The 23,116-nt window shown below is 47.1% G+C and overlaps 1 protein-coding gene across 1 annotated transcript; it reads right to left on the bottom strand.

Moving 5' to 3' along the window:
- Window positions 1-4,352: 4,352 nt before the first annotated feature.
- Window positions 4,353-18,421, bottom strand: PRPSAP2 (phosphoribosyl pyrophosphate synthetase associated protein 2). Its single transcript, XM_056866198.1, has 10 exons — window positions 18,280-18,421; window positions 16,926-16,978; window positions 16,313-16,379; window positions 12,989-13,161; window positions 10,228-10,343; window positions 10,021-10,076; window positions 9,543-9,691; window positions 7,701-7,771; window positions 7,045-7,191; window positions 4,353-4,523 (listed from the first exon to the last, which is right to left on the bottom strand). Exons 1-10 carry the CDS (start codon window positions 18,396-18,398, stop codon window positions 4,365-4,367), a joined length of 1,110 nt encoding a protein of 369 aa, XP_056722176.1. The 5' UTR covers window positions 18,399-18,421; the 3' UTR covers window positions 4,353-4,364.
- Window positions 18,422-23,116: the final 4,695 nt, after the last annotated feature.

The raw sequence follows: 23,116 nt of genomic DNA, 5'->3' as shown, positions 1-23,116 counted from the left end.
CCCTACAAAATTATCCCAGCTCCCCTCTAGACCCACACCGAGGGAAAGACTAGTCAGAACCAAAATGGCAACCAGGTTGGGATGCTACCACCAACCGGGGAACGCAGCGTTTTCTTCAAACCCAACGAGTCTCTCTTAGATGAGACCCCGCGTGGGGTAGTGGTTAAGAGGGGTGGACTCTAATCTGGAGAACCGTGTTAGATTCCCCACTCCTCCACATGGGCAGTGGACTCTAATCTGGAGAATCGGGTCGTTCTCCACTCCTCCACCAGAAGCCTGCCGGAAGACCTTGGGCTAGTCACAGTTCTTTCGAAACTTTCTCAGCCCCACCTGCCTCACAAGGGGTCTGTTGTGGAGAGAGGAAGGGAAGGCAATGATCAGCCGGTTCGATTCTCCTTAAAAGACAGAAGAAATTGGCATATGAAATCCAACTCTTCAGCTTCTCACCCACCCGTTTCGTAGCCAGCGACGGGAGAAAGCCTCTCACCAGACTCAGGAGCTGACCTGCTGCCCTACACCCCTGCGGAGCAGGCCCGCCCACTGTCCAAGACCCCGCTTCCACACAAAAAATGTGTCTAGTGTGCTCGGCACCCATGTGCGTGCGCGGCAAGGACTCCATTCTCTGCTGCATCTCATGTCCAGGTCTTCCTTCCACACGGCCCCAGGACTTCAGAGTTGTGTCGTCAGCACAATCTTCAGCCGTGCCAGCACACACCGGCAACGTGCGACCCGCCCTTTACAAAACTCTCACCCCCTGCTCTCAAATCTAACAGCTTCTCCTCTAGCTGGCCAATTTTGCATCCCCCCCCCCTCCCCAACAAACATTTGCACCCTTGGTTAATGCGTCAGCCCTTTGGTTAGCTCGTGCCCCTGCTTGGCAAGCGGCGTCCGTTAAAGCGCCATGGCGCAACAGCGCTTTTGAAAACTCGCACGGCATTTTAAACACCCTATTTCTGAAGAGGGAAAAACCCTCGGATTCTAGTTTCTGCTGCAAGCTACCAACGCGCTCCCGTTCCGTCGGCTCTTCTGCTGAGCACGCCAAAACGCTCGCGTGCATTTTCTGAAAGGCAGAGAGTGACACGTTACAAATGCTGACGTACGTATACACACGTTAGGCCTTCCTGACGGACAGGAATAAAGTTTCCCCGTGGACCAGATCACTGAAATTTGGGCAGCGAGATTCGGGGTTTGGCTCTTTTACTTCCTGGTTCTACCCGAAAAAGTTTTTAGCTGTTATGGTCAAGCTGCAGCAACATTCAGGAAATCCTGCCTAACCATGGAGATCTCAAAACGTACCCAGAAGTTGTTTTTCTGGGCGACGCTCCTAGGTCAACTGGAAAGCGGAAATGAGGCAGGTCTGTATTCCACAAGGACTTGAAAAGCTCAAAAGTGGAGGGTTTTACACCTAGTATGTCTATATAGCCCTGACCAAGATCGCCCGATCTTGCCAGATCTCGGAAGATAAGCAGGGTCGATCCTGGCTAATATTTGGATGGGAGACCTCCAAGGACTACTAGGGTTGTGACTTGGAGGCAGGCGATGGCAAACCACCTCCGAACATCTCATGCCTCGATTCCCCACTCCTCCATATGAAGCCTGCTGGGTGGCCTTCGATTCCCCACTCCTCCATATGAAGCCTGCTGGGTGGCCTTGGGCCAGTCACAGTTCTCTCCGAACTCTCTCAGCCTCACCTACCTCACAAGGTGCGTGTTGTGGGGAGAGGAAGGGAAGGTGATTGTCTGCCGCTTTGAGATGCCTTACAGTAGAGAAAAGCAGGGTATAAAATCCAACTCTTCTTTTATCGTAGAATGATATTACAGAGCTGGAAGGGACCTCTGGGGCTATCTAGTCCAACCCACTGCACAATGCAAGAAATTCACAACTACCTCTCCCCCCCACCCCCAGTGAGCCTTACTTCATGTCCTGAAGCTGATATCATGCCCACGTTTATATCAAACCCTGAGATGGGAAACGTGTCTCATAGCGCAAGCCGGAACAGAGCGAGCCAAGTCGCATCAGGGACGCAGAGGCCTGACCACCTGAAGCGGCCTTCTACTGAATCAGACCCCAGGCCCATCTAGCTCAGTATTGCCTACTCAGGCAGACAGCGGCTCTCCAAGATCTCAGGCTCATGTCTTTTATATTGCCTACTTGCCTGGTCCTTTTAACTGGAGATGCTGGGGATTGAGCCTGGGATGCCAAGCAGATGCTCTACCACTGAGCCACGGCCCTTCCCCAAGGTAGCTTCTGTTGAGTTCCGCTGCCTCTGACTTCCAATAGCAGCCAGGCTTGGCGCTAACAGAAAGACAGGAGTGGATAAGTGGGCCCGTCTGGGACGCAGCCCTATTCAAGAGTTATAAGCCAGAAGTAGAAAATAAGCCCTGCTGGATCAGACCAAGGTCCAACAAGTCCAGAAGTCTGTTCACACAGTGGCCAACCTGGTGACTCCAGGAAGCCCACAAGCAAGACGACTGCAGCAACATTATCCTGCCGGCATTCCACAGCACCTAATACAACAGGCATGCTACTCTGATACAGAAAAGGTATGCATCATGACTAGTATACATTTTGACTAGTAGCCATGAATACCCCTCTCCTCCGTGAACATGTCTGCTCCCCTCTTGAAGCATTCCAAGTTGGTAGCCATCACCACACCCTGGGGCAGGGAGTTCCACAATTTAACTGTGCGTTGTGTGAAGAAATACTTCCTTTGGTTGGTTTTGAATCTCTCACCCTCCAGCTTCAGCAGATGGCCTCAATGTGAGCTAGAAAATCAGAAAAGCTCTGCTGGATCAGGCCAAGGCCCATCAAGTCCAGCAGTCTGTTCACACAGTGGCCAACCAGGTGCCTCTAGGAAGCCCACAAACAAGATGACTGCAGCAGCATTTATCCTGCCTGTGTTCCACAGCACCCAAAATATTAGGCATGCTCCTCTGGTCCTGGAGAGAATACATATGCATCATGAGTATTATCCATTTTGAATAGTAACCACGAATAGCCCTCTCCTCCAAGAACAAGTCTACTCCCCTCTTAAAAGTCTTCCACGTTGAGCCCATCTAGCTCAGTATTACCTACTCAGGCTGGCAGGAACTCTACAAGAAAGTTGTTTTTTATACCACACTTTCCCTCTACCTTTAAGGAGCCTCAAAGCGGCTTACAATCACCTTCCCTTCCCCTCCCCACAACAGACACCTTGTGAGGTAGGTGGGGCTGACAGAGTTCGGAGAGAACTGTGACTAGCCCAAGGTCACCCAGCTGTACCACGCTGGCTCTCCCGCATCAAGACAGCGCAGTCAGAGACCTTCAAACTGTTCTCCCGCCCTCTGCGGCCTCAGTCTCCCCTCCCCCCAAATGCCATCCAGACAACAACCGTTAAACACGTGTGTTTCCTTGAAAGCTCACACTCACACAAACAACCCAGATTTTATTTTGTTGCAGAAAATAAATACCGGAGCAGATTTCAGACGCTTTTCCCTATAAAAGCACTTCTACCGGGGGGAAAAAAAAAGACACCGAACTTCAGACGACGGCACGATTTTTTTCCTTTTTTTTGGCTTGGCAGATGTGAAAAGATTATGTGGCAGACGCTTCTGCTGTCTGTTCTTAAACCAACCCCTTCGAAAGCACTTGTGTAAGCAAGCGGTTCTGGAAAGAGGGAATGTGGTGTCGAGGAGCCAAGCTCCTTCGGAGGGCGTGCATGCGTGGCGGGGCGTTTTCTTCCGGCACGATCCGCCGAGTTCTTCTACGCAAGCCTTGGAGAACTAGATGGGGAGCGGCTCGAGAGCCAGACAGTGGAGGACTGGGGTTTCTTGAAAACAACCCCCTTTCGTTTTTGCTTGCAGTCTTCATTCTGCAAGGTAAAGGTGTATTCTTTTGGCTTCTGAGCGGGAAAAGGTCCTGGGAATGCGGATCTTACAAGGAGCCTCCATTTGCTCCACTACAACGATCCCACAATGTGCGGCCAACCTGCTTATCGTACTGGGATTGTTCTCCTGCGGAACAGAACGCTCCCTGCCTGAACAACCGTTCTTTTCAAAAACGCAACCGCTGGATTGTGCCTTTAAAAGACTGCAGCTAACCTAACAGAGACTGATTTCCACCCCCCCTCCCCAAGGTTGGTTTTTTTTTTTTTGGTAAAGTTGGCGTTTTTCTCAAAAATGGCAAAGGAAAAAAATAGCTCTAGAAAATCTCATTACTAAATTTAAACCACGGGGAGGGGGGGTGACTCAACAGAGTGAGGGAGGGGAGCTCCATTGAAATACAAAGGATTCAGCCACAAAGATTCACAGTTCGGAATTTTCTGTCCGTGTCCAGTTTTGGCCCCTGAATTTTTTTACTCTCTTCCCAAAGCCCCCGAGGCGCCATTAGTCGTCTAGGCCTATATTTCGGAAAAGGTACGACATGGACTCCCCGTTGTGGATTCTGCGGATGGCCTCCGACAGGATCATGCTGATGTCCACAGTCTTAATTTTGGGGCACTGGAGTTTTTGGATCTCGTGCGGGATGGTGTTGGTGACCACCACCTGGGAAGAGAAGGGGAGAGGGAGAGAGGGAAAGAGACAGATAGAGAAAAAAGGAAAGGTCAGAAGAAGAAGAGTTGGTTTTTATATGCTGACATTCTCTACCACTTAAGGAAGAATCAAATCGGTTTATTAATCTCTTTAAGGCAAGCCAACCCTTGAACATGACAATAGCACAGCATCGTCAGCGTAAAGCAATAGGGGAGTATGTATGGAGCTGAGTTTGGGATGTTTATCAGCCGTCCCCATACTTTTCTCACCTGTGTGATCCTTCTCAATGTAGAGCCATTTCTCTGGCCAGATTTAATGTTTTGCCATCTGCGCTACTCGAAGGCAGATTTTGGAAAATTCCTCTGTCTGAAAGGCTTAGCCCTTGTGGCAACAATTGTATTGAAACGGTTGCTCGTATCTTATTTTATTGTAGTTTCTACACAGAATCTCATAACGAACTCTTAAGCCCCCTGTGAGTTAATAGACAGAAAGTCTCAGATTCTTTTAACGTTTCCTATTTATTGAACAATCGTTCGCCCCATATATTGGAGAAGTCAAACGGTTAATTAGATGGCAGGATCAACAAACAGCGCTAGTCGATGTAAATGTCTTTTAACTATGCCATAAAAGGGCACTTTTTAAGATAATAATCAAATCATCTTACAATCACCTTCCCTTCCCCTCCCCACAACAGACACCCTGTGAGGTAGGTGGGGCTGAGAGAGTGTGACTAACCCAAGGTCACTCAGCTGGCTTCACATGTAGGAGTGGGGAAACCAACCCGGCTCACCAGATTGGCCTCTGCCGCTCATGTGGAGGAGTGGGGAATCAAACCCGGTTCTCCAGATTAGAACCAGCAGCTCCAAACCACTGCTCTTAACCACCACACCATGCTGGCTGTAGGAAGAAGTTACGGTTTCGCAGTTGCCTGTTTTTCAAACACTGTAACGGGGGACCAACACAAAACAAAGAATAAAGCGTTTTATAACTAAGTAGTTTTGCTTGGTGTTGGGAACTGAAGAAAGGAATCTAAATTTTCATTATGGTTCAAATTCTTTAAAAATTATCATCTTAGAACCCCGTTTGGTTCATCTTTCAGTTCAAAACCTCAGAGTGGCTTTCACAGCCTTATGCTTCCAGATTATGCCAAAGGCTTTTTTGACTGGATGTTACCGTCAGTCATACGCCTGAGGATCAACGTCTATGTATTTGTGGAGATCCATCTCCAGAAGATCTAGTCCACTACGTTTTAGCATGCTCGCTGTATGTGGAACCTTGAGTCAAATTCTTAGATGGGTTATGGAAAGGTGTAAATTTTAGCTCTGAATCTGAAAAACTGATCTTATTATCAGACACTGATCTATACATTACTTATAGCATGTCACTATTTGCCGTGGCTGCAAAGAAAATAAGAGCTGAAGAGGTTTTAAAGAGAGTAACTGTTGAAGTGACCAGTGCCACTGTCATCTCCTTGTTAGTTCTATCACATCCCGGTTCGTTGCAAAGCATTAAAGTCCCTGGGGCAGCCTCTGGGTTTCAGGGCTGGAAGATGGATTGGCCTTTCCCTAGAGATTTTTTGTTCGATTTGGCGCATTTTTGTCTGTAAATCTTAGATATGGTTTAACAGATTTGGAATCATCGCCTTCCCCCTTCTGACAGTTAAAATAAAATCTTGGGGGGGGAAAGAGAGTAACTGTTTAGAAATTTTTAGAGATATCTTTGTTTAGTTTAAAATTACCTATATTGCATGGCAAATCTGTCAGCTGTTGTTTTTACCAGTACTGTTACTAATTTTGAATTTCTAACTTTTAATGCTGTTATTCCACAAAATTTTGTAAAACTATACGGTTATTTTGTAACAGCCTATGACTATACAAATAGAATCATAGAGTTGGAAGGGACCACCAGGGTCATCTAGTTCAACCCCCTGCACAATGCAGGAAATTCACAACTACCTCCCCTCCCCACACCCCCAGAGACCCCTACTCCATGCCCAGAAGATGGCCAAGATGCCCTCCTTCTCATGAACTGTCTAAGGTCATAGAATCAGCATTGCTGACAGATGGCCATCTAGCCTCTGCTTAAAAACCTCCAAGGAAGGAGAGCTTACCACCTCCTGAGGAAGCCTGTTCCACTGAGGAACCGCTCTGTTAGAAAATCCTTCCTAATGTCTAGACGGAAACTCTTTTGATTTAGTTTCAACCCACTGGTTCCGGTCCGACCTTCTGGGTCAACAGAAAACACCTAGGCACCATCCTCTCTATGACAGCCCTTCAAGTCCTTGAAGACGGTTATCATATCCCCCCTCAGTCTTCTCCTCTCCAGGCTAAACATACCCAGCTCCTTCAACCTTTCCTCACAGGACTTGGTCTCCAGACCCCTCACCATCTTTGTTGCCCTCCTCTGGATAAATGTACTCTTACTCTAGGGATCAGTAGTTGTGCTTGGTGTTGGAAACTGAAGAAAGGTGATTTATGCTGCCCCCCCACCCCTTTCCCCAGGATTCTGTACTGAGGCTGGTCCATCAGCTTACCTCATCAATGGCAGACTCCTCTATCAACCTGGGGGCGTCTGAGGAAAGGAGGCCATGGGTGGCCATGACGAAAATCTTGTAGGCCCCTCGCTCTTTGAGCGTCTCGGCGGCAGCCAGGAAACTGTCCACGTCGTCAATGATGTCGTCCTGGTTCACAAAGGAAACAGAAGAGTGACAATGAGGTTATCCCGAGCAGCAAGCAGGCCGGTTGGAGTGACGTGATGGGGAGCTGAACGACACTCGGCACAAGCTCAGAGATACTGCTACGTCGCTGTGTGCTGCAGAACTGAGCCCTGGCACTGAGGGAAAAGGTTTGGGGGTGAAGTGCGATGGCGATTCTTTGCTAGAATAATAGAGTTGGAAGGGGCCATTCAGGCCATCTAATCCAACCCCTGCTGCTCAATGCAGGACCAGCCTAGAGCATCCCTGACAAGTGCTTGTCCAGCTGTTGCTTGAAGACTGCCAAAAGAGAGGGAGCACACCACCTCCCTAGGCAGCCCATTCCACTGCTGAACTACTCTGACTGTAAAAAAGATTATTTCTAATGTCCAGCCGCTACCTTTCCACCCATAAATTGTGAAGTTGCCATAAGCTGGCTGCAACTCGACGGCGCTTCTCAGCACCGCCAAATGAAGTAAACCAAACCAGCTACGTACCACGATGATGGCTATTCTTCCTCCTACGTCTCCGACGACTGTGATGGGCGGTTTCTCTTTTGGGATCAGCACTGTTTGAGGCAAGGAAAGGAGAAAAAAGAGCCCGTCACACACCCTGATTTTCATCTGAGATGCTCTGTTTATGTATGAAACATCAACAGGCCCTCCCCACATGTTTGTTCTGTCCAGGTAGAAGCAAGACAAATTATAGAATCACAGAATGATAAGCGTTGGAAGGGACCACCAGGGTCATCTAGTCCAACCCCCTGCACAATGCAGGGAATTTGCAACTACCTCTCCCCCACACCCCGTGACCCCCACTCCATGACCACAAGATGACCAAGATGCCCTCCCTCTCATGATCTGCCTAAGAAGAAGAGTTAGTTTTTATATGCTGATTTTCTCTACCACTTAAGGGAGAATCAAACCGGCTTACAATAACCTTCCCTTCCCCTTCCCACAACAGACACCCTGTGAGGTAGGTGAGGCTGAGAGAGCTGTGACTAGCCCAAGGTCACCCAGCTGGCTTCATGTGTAGGAGTAGGGAAACAAATCTAGTTCCCCAGATTAGCCTCCACCGTTCATGTGGAGGAGTGGGGAATCGAACCCGGTTCTCCAGATCAGACTCCATCGCTCCAAACCACCGCTCTTAACCATAACACGCTAGCTCTCTAAGGTCATAGAATCAGCATTGCTGACAGATGGCTATCTAGCCTCTGCTTAAATTGTTTTTTAAAAAACCTCAAATGGTCTGTAGTTATAAATTTGAAGGTGGAAGTACACCCCAACAGCCAGACTCCACAAGTACAAAATCTTGGCCCCCTGGGACACTTTGAAGCCCTTCCCTGGGGAAGAGCAGAAATGACATTTGCCCAAACGTTGCTCGAAGGAGGGAACCTTTGCCTTCCATCAGGTTCCCCCTTGAGCATTAAAGAGCTTGACTTAATGCTTCATCCCAGTCACTTTGCTTCAGGATGTATAAGTACCATCAAGTCGCTTCCGACTCAAGGCGACCCTCTGAATCGGTGTCCTCCAAAACGTACTGTCTTTAACAGCCTTGCTCAGCTCTTGCAAAATGAGGGCCGCGGCTTTCTTTATAGAGTCCATCCATCTCTTGTTGGGTCTTCCTCTTTTCCTGCTGCCTTCCACTTTTCCTAGCATGACTGTCTTTTCCAATGACTCTTTTCTTCTTATAATGTGACCAAAGTACAACAGCCTCAGTTTAGTCATTTTAGCTTCTAGGGTCAGTTCAGGCCTGATTTGATCTATAGCCCACTGATTTGTTTTTTTTTTGCAGTCCAGGGTATCCGTAACCCTCTTCTCCAACACCACATTTCAAAGGAATCTACTTTCTTCCTATCAGCTTTCTTCAATGTCCAGCTTTCACACCCATACATAGGATACGTGAGCGTAAAATTGCAGCCTTACAAGGGCCAGGCGGATCTGTCTCATGACCACGCCACCCTGCCTTTCCAAAGCCTGGAGATCCACGCTGCCCTGCCTTACCAAAGCCTGCCATGGATGCAAGTCAGATCCGTGCCGCCGAGCCTCTCCAGGCTTCAGAAAGGCAGAGCGCCGGGAATGTATTCCAAAATACAGAAAGATCCAAAATATGGACCACTTCTGGTCCCAAGCAGTCAGGACAAGGGATGCTCAGTAGGTATATCCTTTTCAGCAACGTGCTTCAATTAAGATCAGAAGCGAGTGGATGCTCCCTGAAGAAAAAAAAACCCAAATGCCTGAACCGTGACACGCTTGCCAAGCTTGAAACCAACCACTGGCCCCCTTTTGAGATGTCCAGAACAAGAGATAAGAGCGCACCTTTAACACAAGGTCACTTACTCGGGATTTCTAAGCTAGGGTGAATGGCCGCAACGTTTTTGGCGGTGGGGGGCGAATGGCGTCCGTCCACCAGGTCCGATTCGGCATCTTGGGCCTCCCCGTGGATGACAGCGATCCCCAGCCGCAAACGCTCTGCGAACGACTGCGCCCTGCATGCAAGGGACATTTTTTTTAAAAGCGCATTTCAAAGAAGAAAAAACAAAAGACGGCTGGTTTGTTTCAACTTTGCCGTTTTTACTAGAAGAAGACTTGGTTTTTATATGCCGACTGTCTCTACCACTTAAGGAAGAATCAAACTGGCTTACAATCACCTTCCCTTCCCCATAACAGACACCCTGTGAGGTAGGTGGGACTGAGAGAGTTGTGACTAGCCCAAGGTCGCTCAGCTGGCTTCATGTGGAGGAGCGGGGAAACCACCCGGTTCAACAGATTAGCATTCTTCTACAACTGCAGGATTCAGAAAACAAACATTACCAACCTCTTTGCAGAGGCGGGGGATTTGGCCACAATCACAGCATTCCTGTAGTCTGGAATCTGCAATACACCCAAAAACAAAATGAAATTTTTACATCTCGCATCTTCAGTGGGAGGTTTAAGACTGGAGCAAACAGGCCTGGTGCTGCGTCAGCTCCAGCACTGGAAATGTAGAAAGAGAACGACCCTCTGGAAACAGGGTACGACTCACCTCCTCTTGGATGTACTGCAGTAAAAATGGCGACGCTCTCAGGTTGTCGACCGGAACGTTGAAGAAGCCCTGGATTTCTTTTTGATGCAAGTCCATGGTGATCAGGTGAGTCAGACCTTTGGGAAAGCAGAGAAGAGAAAATAAATATCACATTACCATTTCGCCTATAAGAAACGAGGAAGGAAAAAACATAATAAGAAATTTTGAATGTATTGTACATCATTCTTTTTTATCTTTTCCTAATTTTTCCCCTCCCCGTTTCTTTTTGAAATCCCCCCCCCAATTTCCGACTGAACATTTATTAACATTCAAATGACTGTTAGGTGCTTACCGGCACCTAGGGAAATTTCGCCTTGTGCCCAAGCACAGCCGATCACAGAAGGTACTCCGATGAAGCTGCCTTCTACTGCTTCAAACCACCAGTCAATCAAGGTCGGTGCCATGAGGCAGTCACAACATCACAAATCACAAAAGGTTGGAAGAGACAACAAGGGCCATCCAGTCCAACCCCCTGCCATGCAGGATCCCACAATCAAAGCACTCCCGACAGATGGCCATCCAGCCTCTGCTTAAAGACCTCCAAAGACAGGGACTCCACCACCCTCCGAGGCAGCGCATTCCACCGTCGAACAGCCCTCACCGTCAGGAAGTTCTTTCTAATGTTTAGGTGGAATCGCTTTTCTCTTAGTTTACATCCATTACTCCGTGTCCTAGTCTCTGGAGCAACAGAGAACAAGCTAGTTCATTCATCAACATGACATTCCTTCAAATATTTAAACATGGCTATCATGTCTCCCCTCAACCTTCTCTTCTCCAAACTAAACTAACCCAACTCCCTAAGTCTCTCCTCATAGGGCATAAATTCCAGACCTTTGACCATTCTGGTCGTCCTCCTCTGGACACGCTCCAACTTGTCAGCATCCTTCTTAAATTGTGGAGCCCAAAACTGGACACAATATTCCAAGTGAGGTCTGACCAATGCAGAATACAGTGGTAGTATTACTTCCCTTGATCTAGACACAATACTCCTATTGATGCAGCCCAGAATTGCATTGGCCTTCTTAGCCGCCATATCACACTGTTGACTCATGTTCAGTTTGTGGTCCACTAAGACTCCCAGATCTCTTTCACATGTACTGTTGTCAAACCAACTCTCTCCCATTCCCCGGGGAATGGGTCCTCCTCAGAGTAGGAACTCTACCAGGAGGATTCAGCCCCACTGGAGCTGCCTCTGACCTCGCAGCCTCAAGTGGGGTCTGACTCAGCACAGCCTTGCGAGGAGGTTGACAGCCCTGAAGCTGGAGGCTCTCCAGAGCATGCACAGGACGTGCAGTCGGAAGCTGGGGCAGAACCACCCCCGCCTTGCTCAGAGTCTGGACCCAGTGGCCCAGCTGTGAGCCCTCAAGCTACTGATGCAGCGTCAAGGGCTGACAGGTGGAGGCAATGGCAGAGAAAGGCACTGGTGGCTAAAAGACATGGTGCCCGGCTGGAAGCCTACCGGGTTTTGCTGGAACAGCGGCAGAACAGTGAGTCCTCGCAGGATGAGGACTGACATGGAAGCAATATGCCAGAAAAGCAGCAGCTGAACAACCCAGAGACAGGAAGCAACGCAGGACCCACCTGAGCAACCGGCCAACTCCCACGCCTAAACTACTCTCTGTGACTTTAAACCCTGGGCTAGCTATTTGGACCTCTGACTCTCTGTGACCCTCGACCTTGGACCAGCTCTCTGGACCACAAACTGTAACTCTGATTTGGAAAGTACTGGACTCTGATTTTTGGCTTTGACGAACGGACTTGCTCTTTGGACACTTCTTTACACTCTCCCCAATGTTGCCAGCCACTTGTAGCAGTATCACCAAGACACTATAAGCTGACACCCGAGCGTTGGCAGCTAGCCAGCACAGTCAGTATTGTCTACTCAGCTGGCAGTGGTTCTCCAGGATTATCAGGCAGAGGTCTTTCACACCACCTCGTGTCTGGTCCTTTTAACTGGAGATGCCGGGGATTGAATCTGGGACCTTCTGCATGCCAAGCAGACTACCACTTAGTCAAAGCCCCTCCAGAGTGGTGTAGTGGTCAAGAGCGGTGGACTCTAATCTGGAGAACTGGGTTTGATTTCCCCACTCCTCCACATGAAGCCTGCTGGGTGACCTTGGGCCAGTCACAGAACTCTGTCAGCCCCACCTACCTCACAAGGTGTCTGCTGTGGAGTGGGGAAGGGAAGGTGATTGTAAGCTGGTTTGAAACTCCTTAAAGCTCGAGAAAATCAGGGAATAAAAACCAACACTTCTTCTTCTTCCCTAAAGGAAGCCTTTAGTCAGACCCTTGGTCCCTCAAGGACAGTACTGTCTACTCAGACTGGCAGCGGCTCTCCAGGGTCTCAGGTGATAGGTGAGATGGTCAAGAGCGCCTCACTCTGTGATTTTAACTACGGGCAAAAACACACCGGAGAAGACGGTCCTTCAGAGACACTGGTCCCAAGCCATGTAGGGCAGGGATGTCAAAGATAAGGCCCGTGGGCCGGATCCGGCCCCTTAAGAGCTCTTACCCAGCCTGCGAGCCAGTTGAGGCAGCCACCCCCCTCTCCACTCTCGACCAAGTGACCTTTACGTCATATCCAGCCCTCGTAACAATTGAGTTCGACACCCCCTGACGTAGGGCTTTAAAACAGAACCCACTCCGACTGCACAGAGGTGCCTGAAATGACGTACGTGCCGGAAGGACACCCCCCCCCAATCACATGCCCCCGTCCCCTCACCCGCTTTGCACATCATCGAGGCCAGCAGCTTGGAGACGATGGAGCCCCTCTTCCGCATCTTGCACTGCTTGCTGTACGGGAAGTAGGGGACCACACCGATGATGCTTTTGGCACAGGAAGTCTTGCAGGCGTAGACCATGATCAGGAGTTCCATGATAGTCGTGTTCACGTCCCTGCAACGAGAAGGCGCTGGTTGTGTCCAGACATATTTTTTTTTTAAAGGAGTCCTCCTTGCGATGGGATCTATCGCACAACGACCCTCCGTCCACTAGAGGAGGAAGCAGAAGATGCCGGTCTTTCCCAGGCAGAAATTCCCAGCTGTGGAATTTTTCAAAAGCGGCAATTTATGTCTTCAAGCAGCAGCTGGACAAACACTTGTCAGGGATGCTCTAGGCACTGAGCAGGGGGTTGGACTTGATGGCCTTTATGACCCCTTCCAACTCTGTGATTCTATATGCTTCTCCTTCTTGTCCGGAGGACAGACTATACCACAGTGTACGGTTTGTCCTATCTGCTGCTGTAAACAGGTTCCGGCTATGTAATTCTTGCTTCATTTCGCGCATCACGATTGAGACTTATGCGGCGCTTCACCTCTGGTTGGTTCCCACATTTCTACAAGTCAAATCCTACTGCATTGTCTACTGGACGCCCCACTCGATTCACTGTATCAATTTATTCTGCGCAATCCGCCTCGAGTCCCAGCCAGAAAGGCGGACTATAAATAAAATAAATGAACAAAGTATATAAATAAAATACAGAATATACTCCACATTTTAAATATAAGGGGAGAGGAGGAGGAAAGGAGGAAGAAGAGGAGGAGGAGAAAGAGGAGGAGGAAGAGTTGGTTTTCATATGCCCACTTTCTCTTCTACTTAAGGGAGAATCAAACCGGCTTATAATCACCTTCTCCCCACAAAAGACACCCTGTGAGGTCGGTGGGGCTGAGAGAGCTGTGACTAGCCCAAGGTCACCCAGCTGGCTTCATGTGGAGGAGCGGGGAAACAAATCCAGTTCACCAGATTAGCCTCCGCTGCTCATGTGGAGGAGTGGGGATCCAAACTGTTCACACTTCCCTCACCCACATCTGGCTCACATTTGGAGCGGGGCAGTACTACTCGGAGCAAAGCATTGCCAAGGAAGACGACAAGAGCGTCTACGAGACAATGTGGTGACTGGGGGGGGCAGCTTTCCCCCCCAAACCAGAAATAAGCCAGAGAAGCAAAAAAATACACAAAAAACCCCTCTATCAGTCTTTGGTTGACTGTCACAAAAAGGCAGAACAGTTTAAAAAATAAAATAGCCTAAGGATGAGTTCTTACAACCTACTTATGGAGGCTTAAAATAAACGCTGTTCTCTTTGGCACAGAAAAGGGTTCGCCCAATACTGATTTTTTTGGGTGTTTACGTGGTTTATCCAGTATCGCTCTATAGGTTCTGGAATATGCAAAATGGATGGGAAAAATTCACTGGGCGACCAGTGTGTGGGAGGAAAAAAAGTCCACAATAACGTATTTGGGATGCATTCGCTACCCCCAAGCTCAGTTCCAAATTTCACCTGTCACAAAGCAAATCCACTTCTGCATCAGAAGGGAGCAATTCATCAATACCCCAGCACTGAACCCCAAACATTAGAAAACCTACATTGACTGTGCAGGGAAACATTATTATTAAATCCCCTGTGCTGTTGGAGAGGGGGGCATTTTTCTACCCTTGGCAAACGTCCTTCTGCAGCGCTGAAACCCGCTGTTTGCAGCAGCTGGCATACAACCATGGCATTTTGCTGGCAGAAATAGCAAAACTCACAGCCATTCTAAATGAAGAAAATGACGTTCGGTTTTTGGGGGAATGGGGGGCGTGGATGCATTATTGTGAATATGAGTTAAAAATGGGAAGAATGGAAGAATACTTTCTAATCTGATCCAGAGGATTATTTCTGATCTTTTTTATAATGATTAAGTATAAGTATATTTACTAACAGACTATGATTTTTTTTTCTATATATAGTATTGATAGTTTATTAAGATTAGATTACCTACGACGGGATGAACTTTTTATTAAGAGGCAGACAGAGGTGAAGGGGAAGTCTAAAAACTTTTCCATTTTTCTTTTTTCTTTTTTTATTATATGATATGGAATTATAACAACTTTAAGTTAGAATTGAAATTTGATATTGTTATAGATGTTGTTCAATGTAATGGAAAACTTCTAGTATAAAACCTAATAAAATTTATATATAAAACAACCATGGCATTTTGCTTCAGCGCTTGGCTGCCTTCCTTTGCAGGAATGTAGGGCCCGGTTTTGACTCTGATCTGGATGGCCCAGGCTAGCCTGATCTCATCAGATCTTGGAAGCTAAGCAGGGTCAGCCCTGGTTAGTATTTGGATGGAAGACCACCAAGGAATACCAGGGTTGCTGTGAAGAGGAAGGCACTGGCAAACCACCTGTGTTAAGGCACTGGCAAACCACTTCTTGCCATGAAAACCCCAAAAGGGGTCGCCATAAGTCGGTTGTGACTTGACGGCACTTTACACACACACACACAGGGCCTTGTTTTAATCCCGATAAGTCACGTTGTTTGGAACACGACGGCAAATCAGTAGCAAGAAATCCGTTTATTCTTAAGGGGTTGTTTTATGCTCTGGGCGGCGTTTTGTGTTCCGGGAAAAAACAACAACACCTAAGCAGCTCCATTCAAGGGAGACTGCTTACTAATGCACAGGTGAGAACATTCTTAGAGAATGACATTGTCGGAACGGCATCTCTATGAGCTCTGCCAAAAAACAGCGCAACTGGAGAGGAAGGTTTTCAAAGCAAAGGGACATCCTCTTCATGCCGTGATTAGGGAAAAAACAGTTCCATTCCTGTGTCTATACAGGCTAGACTATGGAAGACAACTCTGCTAAGACATTTAAAGACACAGGGAGCATCTAAATATAACCCTCCCTACCCCAAAAACACTTAAAAGTCAAAGCAGCATCTAAAATGGTTGATCAAGGTAGTATTTTAAGGGCTGCTGTGGCAAAAGGTGATAGTGTGGTGTAGTGGTTAAGAGCGGCAGACTGTAATCTGGAGATCTGGGTTCGCTTCCCTGCTCCTCCACATGAAGCCAGCTGGGTGACCCTTGGGCTAGTCACGGTTCTCTCCGAACTCTCTCAGCCCCACCTACATCACAAGGTGGGGAGGGGGAGGCAATTGTAAGCCACTTTGAGACTCCTCACAGGTAGAGAAAAGCAGGGTATAAAAACCAACAGGTATAGCGCCGTTCTGCCCCGCTACCCGTTATAACATCTTGCGCAAGGCAGATGTCTCTTCGTCACTCACTTGGACACCGTCTGGATGATGAAGACATCTTTCCCCCTCACGGATTCTTGGATCTGTACCCTCGTTTCTGCCAAAAGAGACCACAGTCCGTCAATCGGCCGGCTGCCCCAACTGGATCCCCCCGTTTGACTTGCCCCATCACTCGCCTTATATGGAATTATTTTCAGGACCCCAGGCCATCTTTTCCCCCTAGAATCTTAGAGTTGGAAGGGACCACCAGGGTCATCTAGTTCAACCTGCTGCACAATGCAGGAAATTCACAACTACCTCCCCTACCCACACCCCCAGTGACCCCTACTCCATGCCCAGAAGATGCCCAAGATGCCCTCCCTCTCATGAACTGCCTAAGGTCATAGAATCAGCATTGCTGACAGATGCTTAAAAACCTCCAAGGAAGGAGAGCTCCCCACCTCCCGAGGAAGCCTGTTCCACTGAGGAACAGCTCTGTTAGAAAGTTCTTCCTAATGTCAAGACGGAAACTCTTTTGATTTAATTTCAACCCACTGGTTCTGGTCTGACCTTCTGGGGCAACATAAAAAAAACATCCTCTATGTGACAGCCCTTCGCCACTTGGGAGGAGCCGTGGCGGGAAAGAGCCCCTCTTCATGCTCACCTCTGTTGGGCTCCTGGTAAACTTGGACTTTCCCCATCTCCACTCCGAGGCGCCTGAAGGAGGGAAAACAAGGTCAACATCATGGCAAGAAAGAAAACACTACAGAGAAACAATTTTAAAAAGCCACTCTGAGAACAGGCACGGCTACGGTTCTCGAGCCGCAGGGGAACAAAGAGCATTGACTATAAAGATCTTTGAAAACCAGCCTCGAGAAATCTTTTCTGGCTCGACTAGGAGACGGTCCATAAATTTAGAAGCCCAGCTCATTTTTCAGCCTTCAGGGTTCGATTGTTTCTTGACCATCCTTTCTGGTTCTCGTTCCCAAAGAACCTAACCCTCAACCGTATCTGAAGAAGTGAGCTGTGGCTCACGCAAGCTCATATCCTGCCATAAATTTTGTTGGTCTTCCAGGTGCTACTGGACTTGTCTTCTTTCCTAACCCCTAAAACCGAGCAGAGTTTGAAGCGTTCCTCCAGACTACGGAGACTCTGCCCAATTTAGGCGGCTCTTCCGTTGGGGAAACTGCCGTCACCCCAAGGCTCACAAGATTCATTTCCTAGTTTCTTTTCTTTAAATTGATTTTTAATTTTAATTTTTAAAAACAAAAAAACAAAATACAATACAAGAGTGGAGATGGTGGTACATGTCTTTTCTCGATGTCCAAACTACAGTGGATTGACAGCTAAGTTTGTTTCTCCTTTACTAGCAAAATCCCGGAACACTCAGAGCGGGTATGGCTGAAAAAGCTATTAACTGATGAAGATCCCATTATTTCGAAGCAAGAGGCCAAATTTTGTGCTTATGTAGTCGAAACAAGAAAAGGGTTGCTGGTAATGCTAAAGAATCGTAGCAACTACAGATCTATGTTTTACATTGTTTTACACAGAACTTTAGCTATTTGCTAGTAATTTTTGAAAACGTAAAGTTTTAGGTCATTAGATTTGTGGCATAGAATGTGTACCTTGATATTTTCTTGTCTGTGACTGCAATAAATTTATTATTATTAAAAAAACATGAGTCTAGAACAGAAATTACTAAATGCTTTAACAACAAAATACAAGCACAAACTCATTTGTTAGTTTCAGTTGCCTAATGCGTGTGTCAGATTTCTTCTGCTTTTCCTTCCTGACCTGATGCTCCTGCAACATAGTGTTACAACAGGGAAAGCTCACGTTATATGGACCCTTGTATGATAAACGTGACTTATCTCGGCAAATGGCAGCCGAGCGTTAAACGAGGAACTCGACGCTCATCTCGGCTGTTCCCAAGCTGGCCAACGTACCAAGGATCTTGTGAAGTGCCAGCAAAGAGTGTCGCAAACGCACAACCCCCTGCCCCAAACCACTTAACTTACTCAGCAATTTTCCTCGATAGCTCCATACATGACGGGTTCGAATTGCCCGAGAACAGCACCAGCCCGCCCTTGGTCACGTTCATGATGGGTCCTATTCCATTGGGTGCCAGACAAAACATCAAATCCTGCTTTGTCTTCCCGCTTTTATGATACTGCAGGAAGAGCAGAAGCAATTAGCTACTAAAGCAACCATTAACAGTTTAAGAGGGAAAACACACACACACAAATGCACACGGAATATTTCAATATTTCTGTTGAAAGGATTCCATCAGCCTCTGACTTGACAAACGGAAAGGTTGCACCTCCTCCCTCTCATAATATCAGAATGCGGGGTCATCTGTTGAAGCTGGAGGGTGAGAGATTCAAAACAGATAAAAGGAAGTCTTTCTTCACACAACGCGTAATTCAGTTGTGGAACTCCCTGCCCCAGGATGCGGTGATGGCTGCCAACTCAGAAGGCTTTAAGAGGGGAGTGGACATGTTCATGGAGAGGGCTATTCATGGCTACTAGTAAAAACGGATACTAGTCATGATGCAGACCTACTCTCTCCAGGATCAGAGGAGCATGCCTGTTCTATTAGGTGCTTTGGAACACAGGCAGGATAATGCTGCTGCAATCGTCTTGTTTGTGGGCTTCCTAGAGGCATCTGGTTGGCCACTGTGTGGACAGACTGCTGGACTTGATGGGCCTGGGTCTGATCCAGCAGGGCCTTTCTTATGTTCTTATGTCTTGTTTATGGGCTTCCTAGAGGTACCTGGTTGGCCACTGTGTGGACAGACTGCTGGACTTGATGGGCCTTGGTCTGATCCAGCAGAGCCTTTCTTATGTTCTTAAATCTAGTCTTACTGACTAGTGATTTAAATCATGATTTAAAATTGATTTGATTTAAATCAAATCCACCGTACCACTGATGCAGACAGTTAATTTCTAACTGGCATTAGAAACCCCCGCCCCCCAAAAAAAATCACTTACAAATAACAATGCAACAGATGAAACCGCTCAGCAAATTTGGCACGGAGCACGAACAGCCTCTTGCTATTTGCTCCCACGTAGCGGCGATGCTCTTGCTTGCATTCTCTGACACCAAACCTTTACCTGTGGAAGGAGAAGACACATCAACAGACACGTAAGCGTGTGCAAAGCTATGTCAGCTTATTGGAGTTCAGTGCTCCATTCCCCCCCCCCATTATAATCATCCCCATTTGGCAGCTTTACAAGTGTATATTTTGAATTGACAATTCACAGAAAGAACTTTATCAATATGCAATTTCAGCTGCCAGAATTATCTTTGCCAGAAACTAGAAACTTCCAACAATACCGAAAATATCAGAGTGGAGGGACAAACTTTATGAATTCGCTTTAATGGCCAAGCTTACAAATCAAGTAAACATAAAACCTTTATTTATTCCAAGAGAGATGGAAGCTGTTCTATCAATATTATTGATTTCACTATGTTTATCTTAAAATTATATTAGAACTTACAGTCTTAAATCATATTGTAAATATCCACTTGCAATTTGACATATACAGGTAGGTCTCACTATTTTATTATGTTTATCACAACCCAATCCGGGTAATAACTGAGTTTGTGCATTAAGAAAAGAAGAAATGAAGAGAAGAAAACAAGACAAGAAATGTTGAAAACATTTGATATTATTAGGCAGTTTTTAATGTATTAGTGAGTTTGCCACAACATATTCTGGGTGTCAAGGGAGGAAAGGGCAAAAAGAAGAAATTTTTAATGTACTGTACATCATTCTTTTTTAATCTTTTCCTAATTTTCCCCCTCCCTTTTTCTTTTTGAATTATTTTTCCAAAAATAAATATATATAAATATATAAATATTTATTTATTTATAAATATAATTTATTCAGCCAGCTTCGGACAATAAGGTGTTAGGAAGAAAGCAAGTCAGATCCTAGTAGTTTGTCTGCAAAAATCCTCCAGCCTCCTTCGCCGCACCCATACCAGCTACATCCCAATGATACACCATTACTCCCCTCATAGAGATCGTTCCGCTTGCTATCAACATAAGATAACCTTATCGCGAAGGTGTCACATTCAGGAAGAAGAGTTGGTTTTTATATGCCGACTTTCTCCACCACTTTCTCCACCACTAGTCGTGTGTAGGAGTGGGGAAATCAACCCGGTCCCCCAGATTAGCCTCTGCTGCTCATGTGGAGGAGTGGGGAATCAAACCCAGTTCTCCAGATCCAAACCAACGGTCCACCACTCCAAACCACTGCTCTTAACCACTACAATGACCTGGCCGAAACAACCAAATCTGTTCCCACTATACCTCTTCCCGACTGCCACCGACAGCTAAAGATATACTTGTGCCCAGAACTCGCAACATCTCTCCTCCCCAGCCTCTGCAAACAAGCCCTATTCAGTTGTTCGGATTCATGACAATTTCACAGCCCGAAGGATGGAGATTTTCATTCACGGGGAAGTGCGATCCACGGGGGCAGAGATCTCTATTCGTGGAGATGGAGACCTTTGCCTGTTCACAGAGAATCCATTTCGAGGGAAGGAATTCAAGTGCTTGTTCACGGGCACAGCCTGTGGGATGAAACGCCCAGTGGCAAACGGAAATCTGAATCAAATCACATCTGAAAAAGGAAGCAACGATTCTAACATGGACACATGGACAGCGCAACAAGCAAAATCGTTCACAGATGCTCGTAATGACGATTGCTGGGACCGAAGGGGCAGTGTTAAAACGGCATGCGGGAAAACATATGGGAGACAACGACAACTTCTTGAGGGGAAGGAGAGCCTCATCAACCACCCCGATGAAGTTTCCAATGAAGAAGAGTTGTTTTTATACCCTGCTTTTCTCTACCTTTAAGGAGTCTCGAAGCGGCTTACAATTGCCTTCCTTCCCCTCCCCGCAACAGGCACCTTGTGAGGTAGGTGAGGCTGAGAGAGTTCAGAGAGAACTGTGACTGGCCCAAGGTCACCCAGCAGGCTTCATGTGGTGGGGGGATCGAACCCGGTTCTCCAGATTAGAGTCTGCCGCTCATGTGGAGGAGTGGAGAATCAGAGTCTGCCGCTTTTAACCACTACACCACACTGACTTTTAACTCCTCCTTTGGATAGCCAATGACTGGTTTTCTCTTCTCTCTACCCATAATCTTGGTGGCGGTGGTGGAAAGGGCTGCCAAGTCACAGCCGACTTACGGTGACCCCGTAGGGTTTTCAAGGCAAGAGACATTCAGAGGCTGTTTGCCATTGCCTGCCTCTTAATAAGGAGTACAAAAATTCCCGGGAGCTTGGCTTGTGGGCAACAATAATTCCAGATATGCTACGGGTGATATGACCGGTGAAGAAGAGTTGATTTTCATATGCTGACTTTCTCTACCACTTAAGGAAGAATCAAACCGGCTCACAATCAACTGTAGGGTTTGCTCTCAAGTAAGTATTTAGGAGCATCGCCCTAAATGTGCCATGGCTTAACAGCACGAAAGAAACCACAAGCTTTACTTTCATTGTTTCTTAAACAGGAAGAGAAGAGGCAGAGACGTTTAAAAATGGATCTGAACCCACTGGGCAAGTGAAGTCCTTCAAGCAATCCCCGGTTCACCCAAACACAAGCCGGTGATAGGTCCAAGAAACTTAGGCAGATCATGAGGAAGAGCAGGAAGTGTTTGGCTCTCGTGGCCCCTTCTTACATGCCCAGGGAAATGCAAATTGCCACTTTGGGTTCAGGAAGCAATTTTCCTCCAGGCCCGATTTGTCAGGGATCCTGGAGGGGTTTTTTGTTTATTTTTTTTGCCATCTTCTGGGCATGGAGTAGGGGTCACTGAGGGTGTGGAGGGGAGGCCGTTGTGAATTTCCTGTGTAGTGCAGGGAGTTGGATTAGATGACCCTGGGGGTGGGGGTCCCTTCCAACTCTATGATTCTAAGACACACTTATTTACTCTTTGGGTATGCCTAACTGAAGTGCTGCTTTTGCAGGGATGTTAATTTCATTTAGCAAAGCAACAATTTTAATAAAGCCACGTTTAAGCTTTTAAACAAAGTAACAGGCTCTCAATCTGACCCGCATATAAATTATGAGCCCTGCTACTGATATTTGTTAAGAAAGGTTAACGTGTTAACTTTATCTTGAGCATAGGAAAACACACTTTCTACAGGTACAAATGATCAGGGAATTTACAGATACACCTTTGGCCAGTTCTCCAAGCCTTGGACAAAAGTTAACCACTTACAGCAATAAACAGTTAATGAATCCTTTTTTGCATCCCTATTACACTGAATCCAGCCAGAGGTTTGTCGCCACCCACCAAGAAAACCACAAAAGCCAAGCACAGGACCCTAAGAACATGAGGAAGGCCCTGCTGGATCAGACTGAAGCCCATCCAGTCCAGCAGTCTGTTCACACAGTGGCCGACCAGGTGCCTCTAGGAAGCCCACAAGCAAGATGACTGCAGCAGCATTATCCTGCCTGCGTTCCACGGCACCTGATATAATAGGCCTGCTCCTCTGATCCTGGAGAGAATACGTATGCATCATGACTAATATCCATTTTTACTAGTAGCGACGGATAGCCCTCTCCTCCATGAACATGTCCACTCCCCTCTTAAAGCCTTCCAAGTTGGCAGCCATCACCACATCCTGGGGCAGGGAGTTCCACAATTTAACTATGCATTGTGTGAAGAAATACTTCCTTTTATCTGTTTTGAATCTCTCACCATCCAGCTTCAGCAGATGACCCCGTGTTCTGGTATCATGAGAGAAGGAGAAAAGCTTCTTTCTCCCTGTCCAGTCTCTCCATACCGTATTTAATTTTATAGACCTCTATCGTGTCTCCCCATAATCCAGAAACTGCAC

This window comes from Euleptes europaea, chromosome 21, assembly GCF_029931775.1.
Source record: "Euleptes europaea isolate rEulEur1 chromosome 21, rEulEur1.hap1, whole genome shotgun sequence".
NCBI classification, from domain to species: Eukaryota; Metazoa; Chordata; class Lepidosauria; order Squamata; family Sphaerodactylidae; genus Euleptes; species Euleptes europaea.
This window is presented reverse-complemented; position numbering and strand designations above follow the sequence as displayed.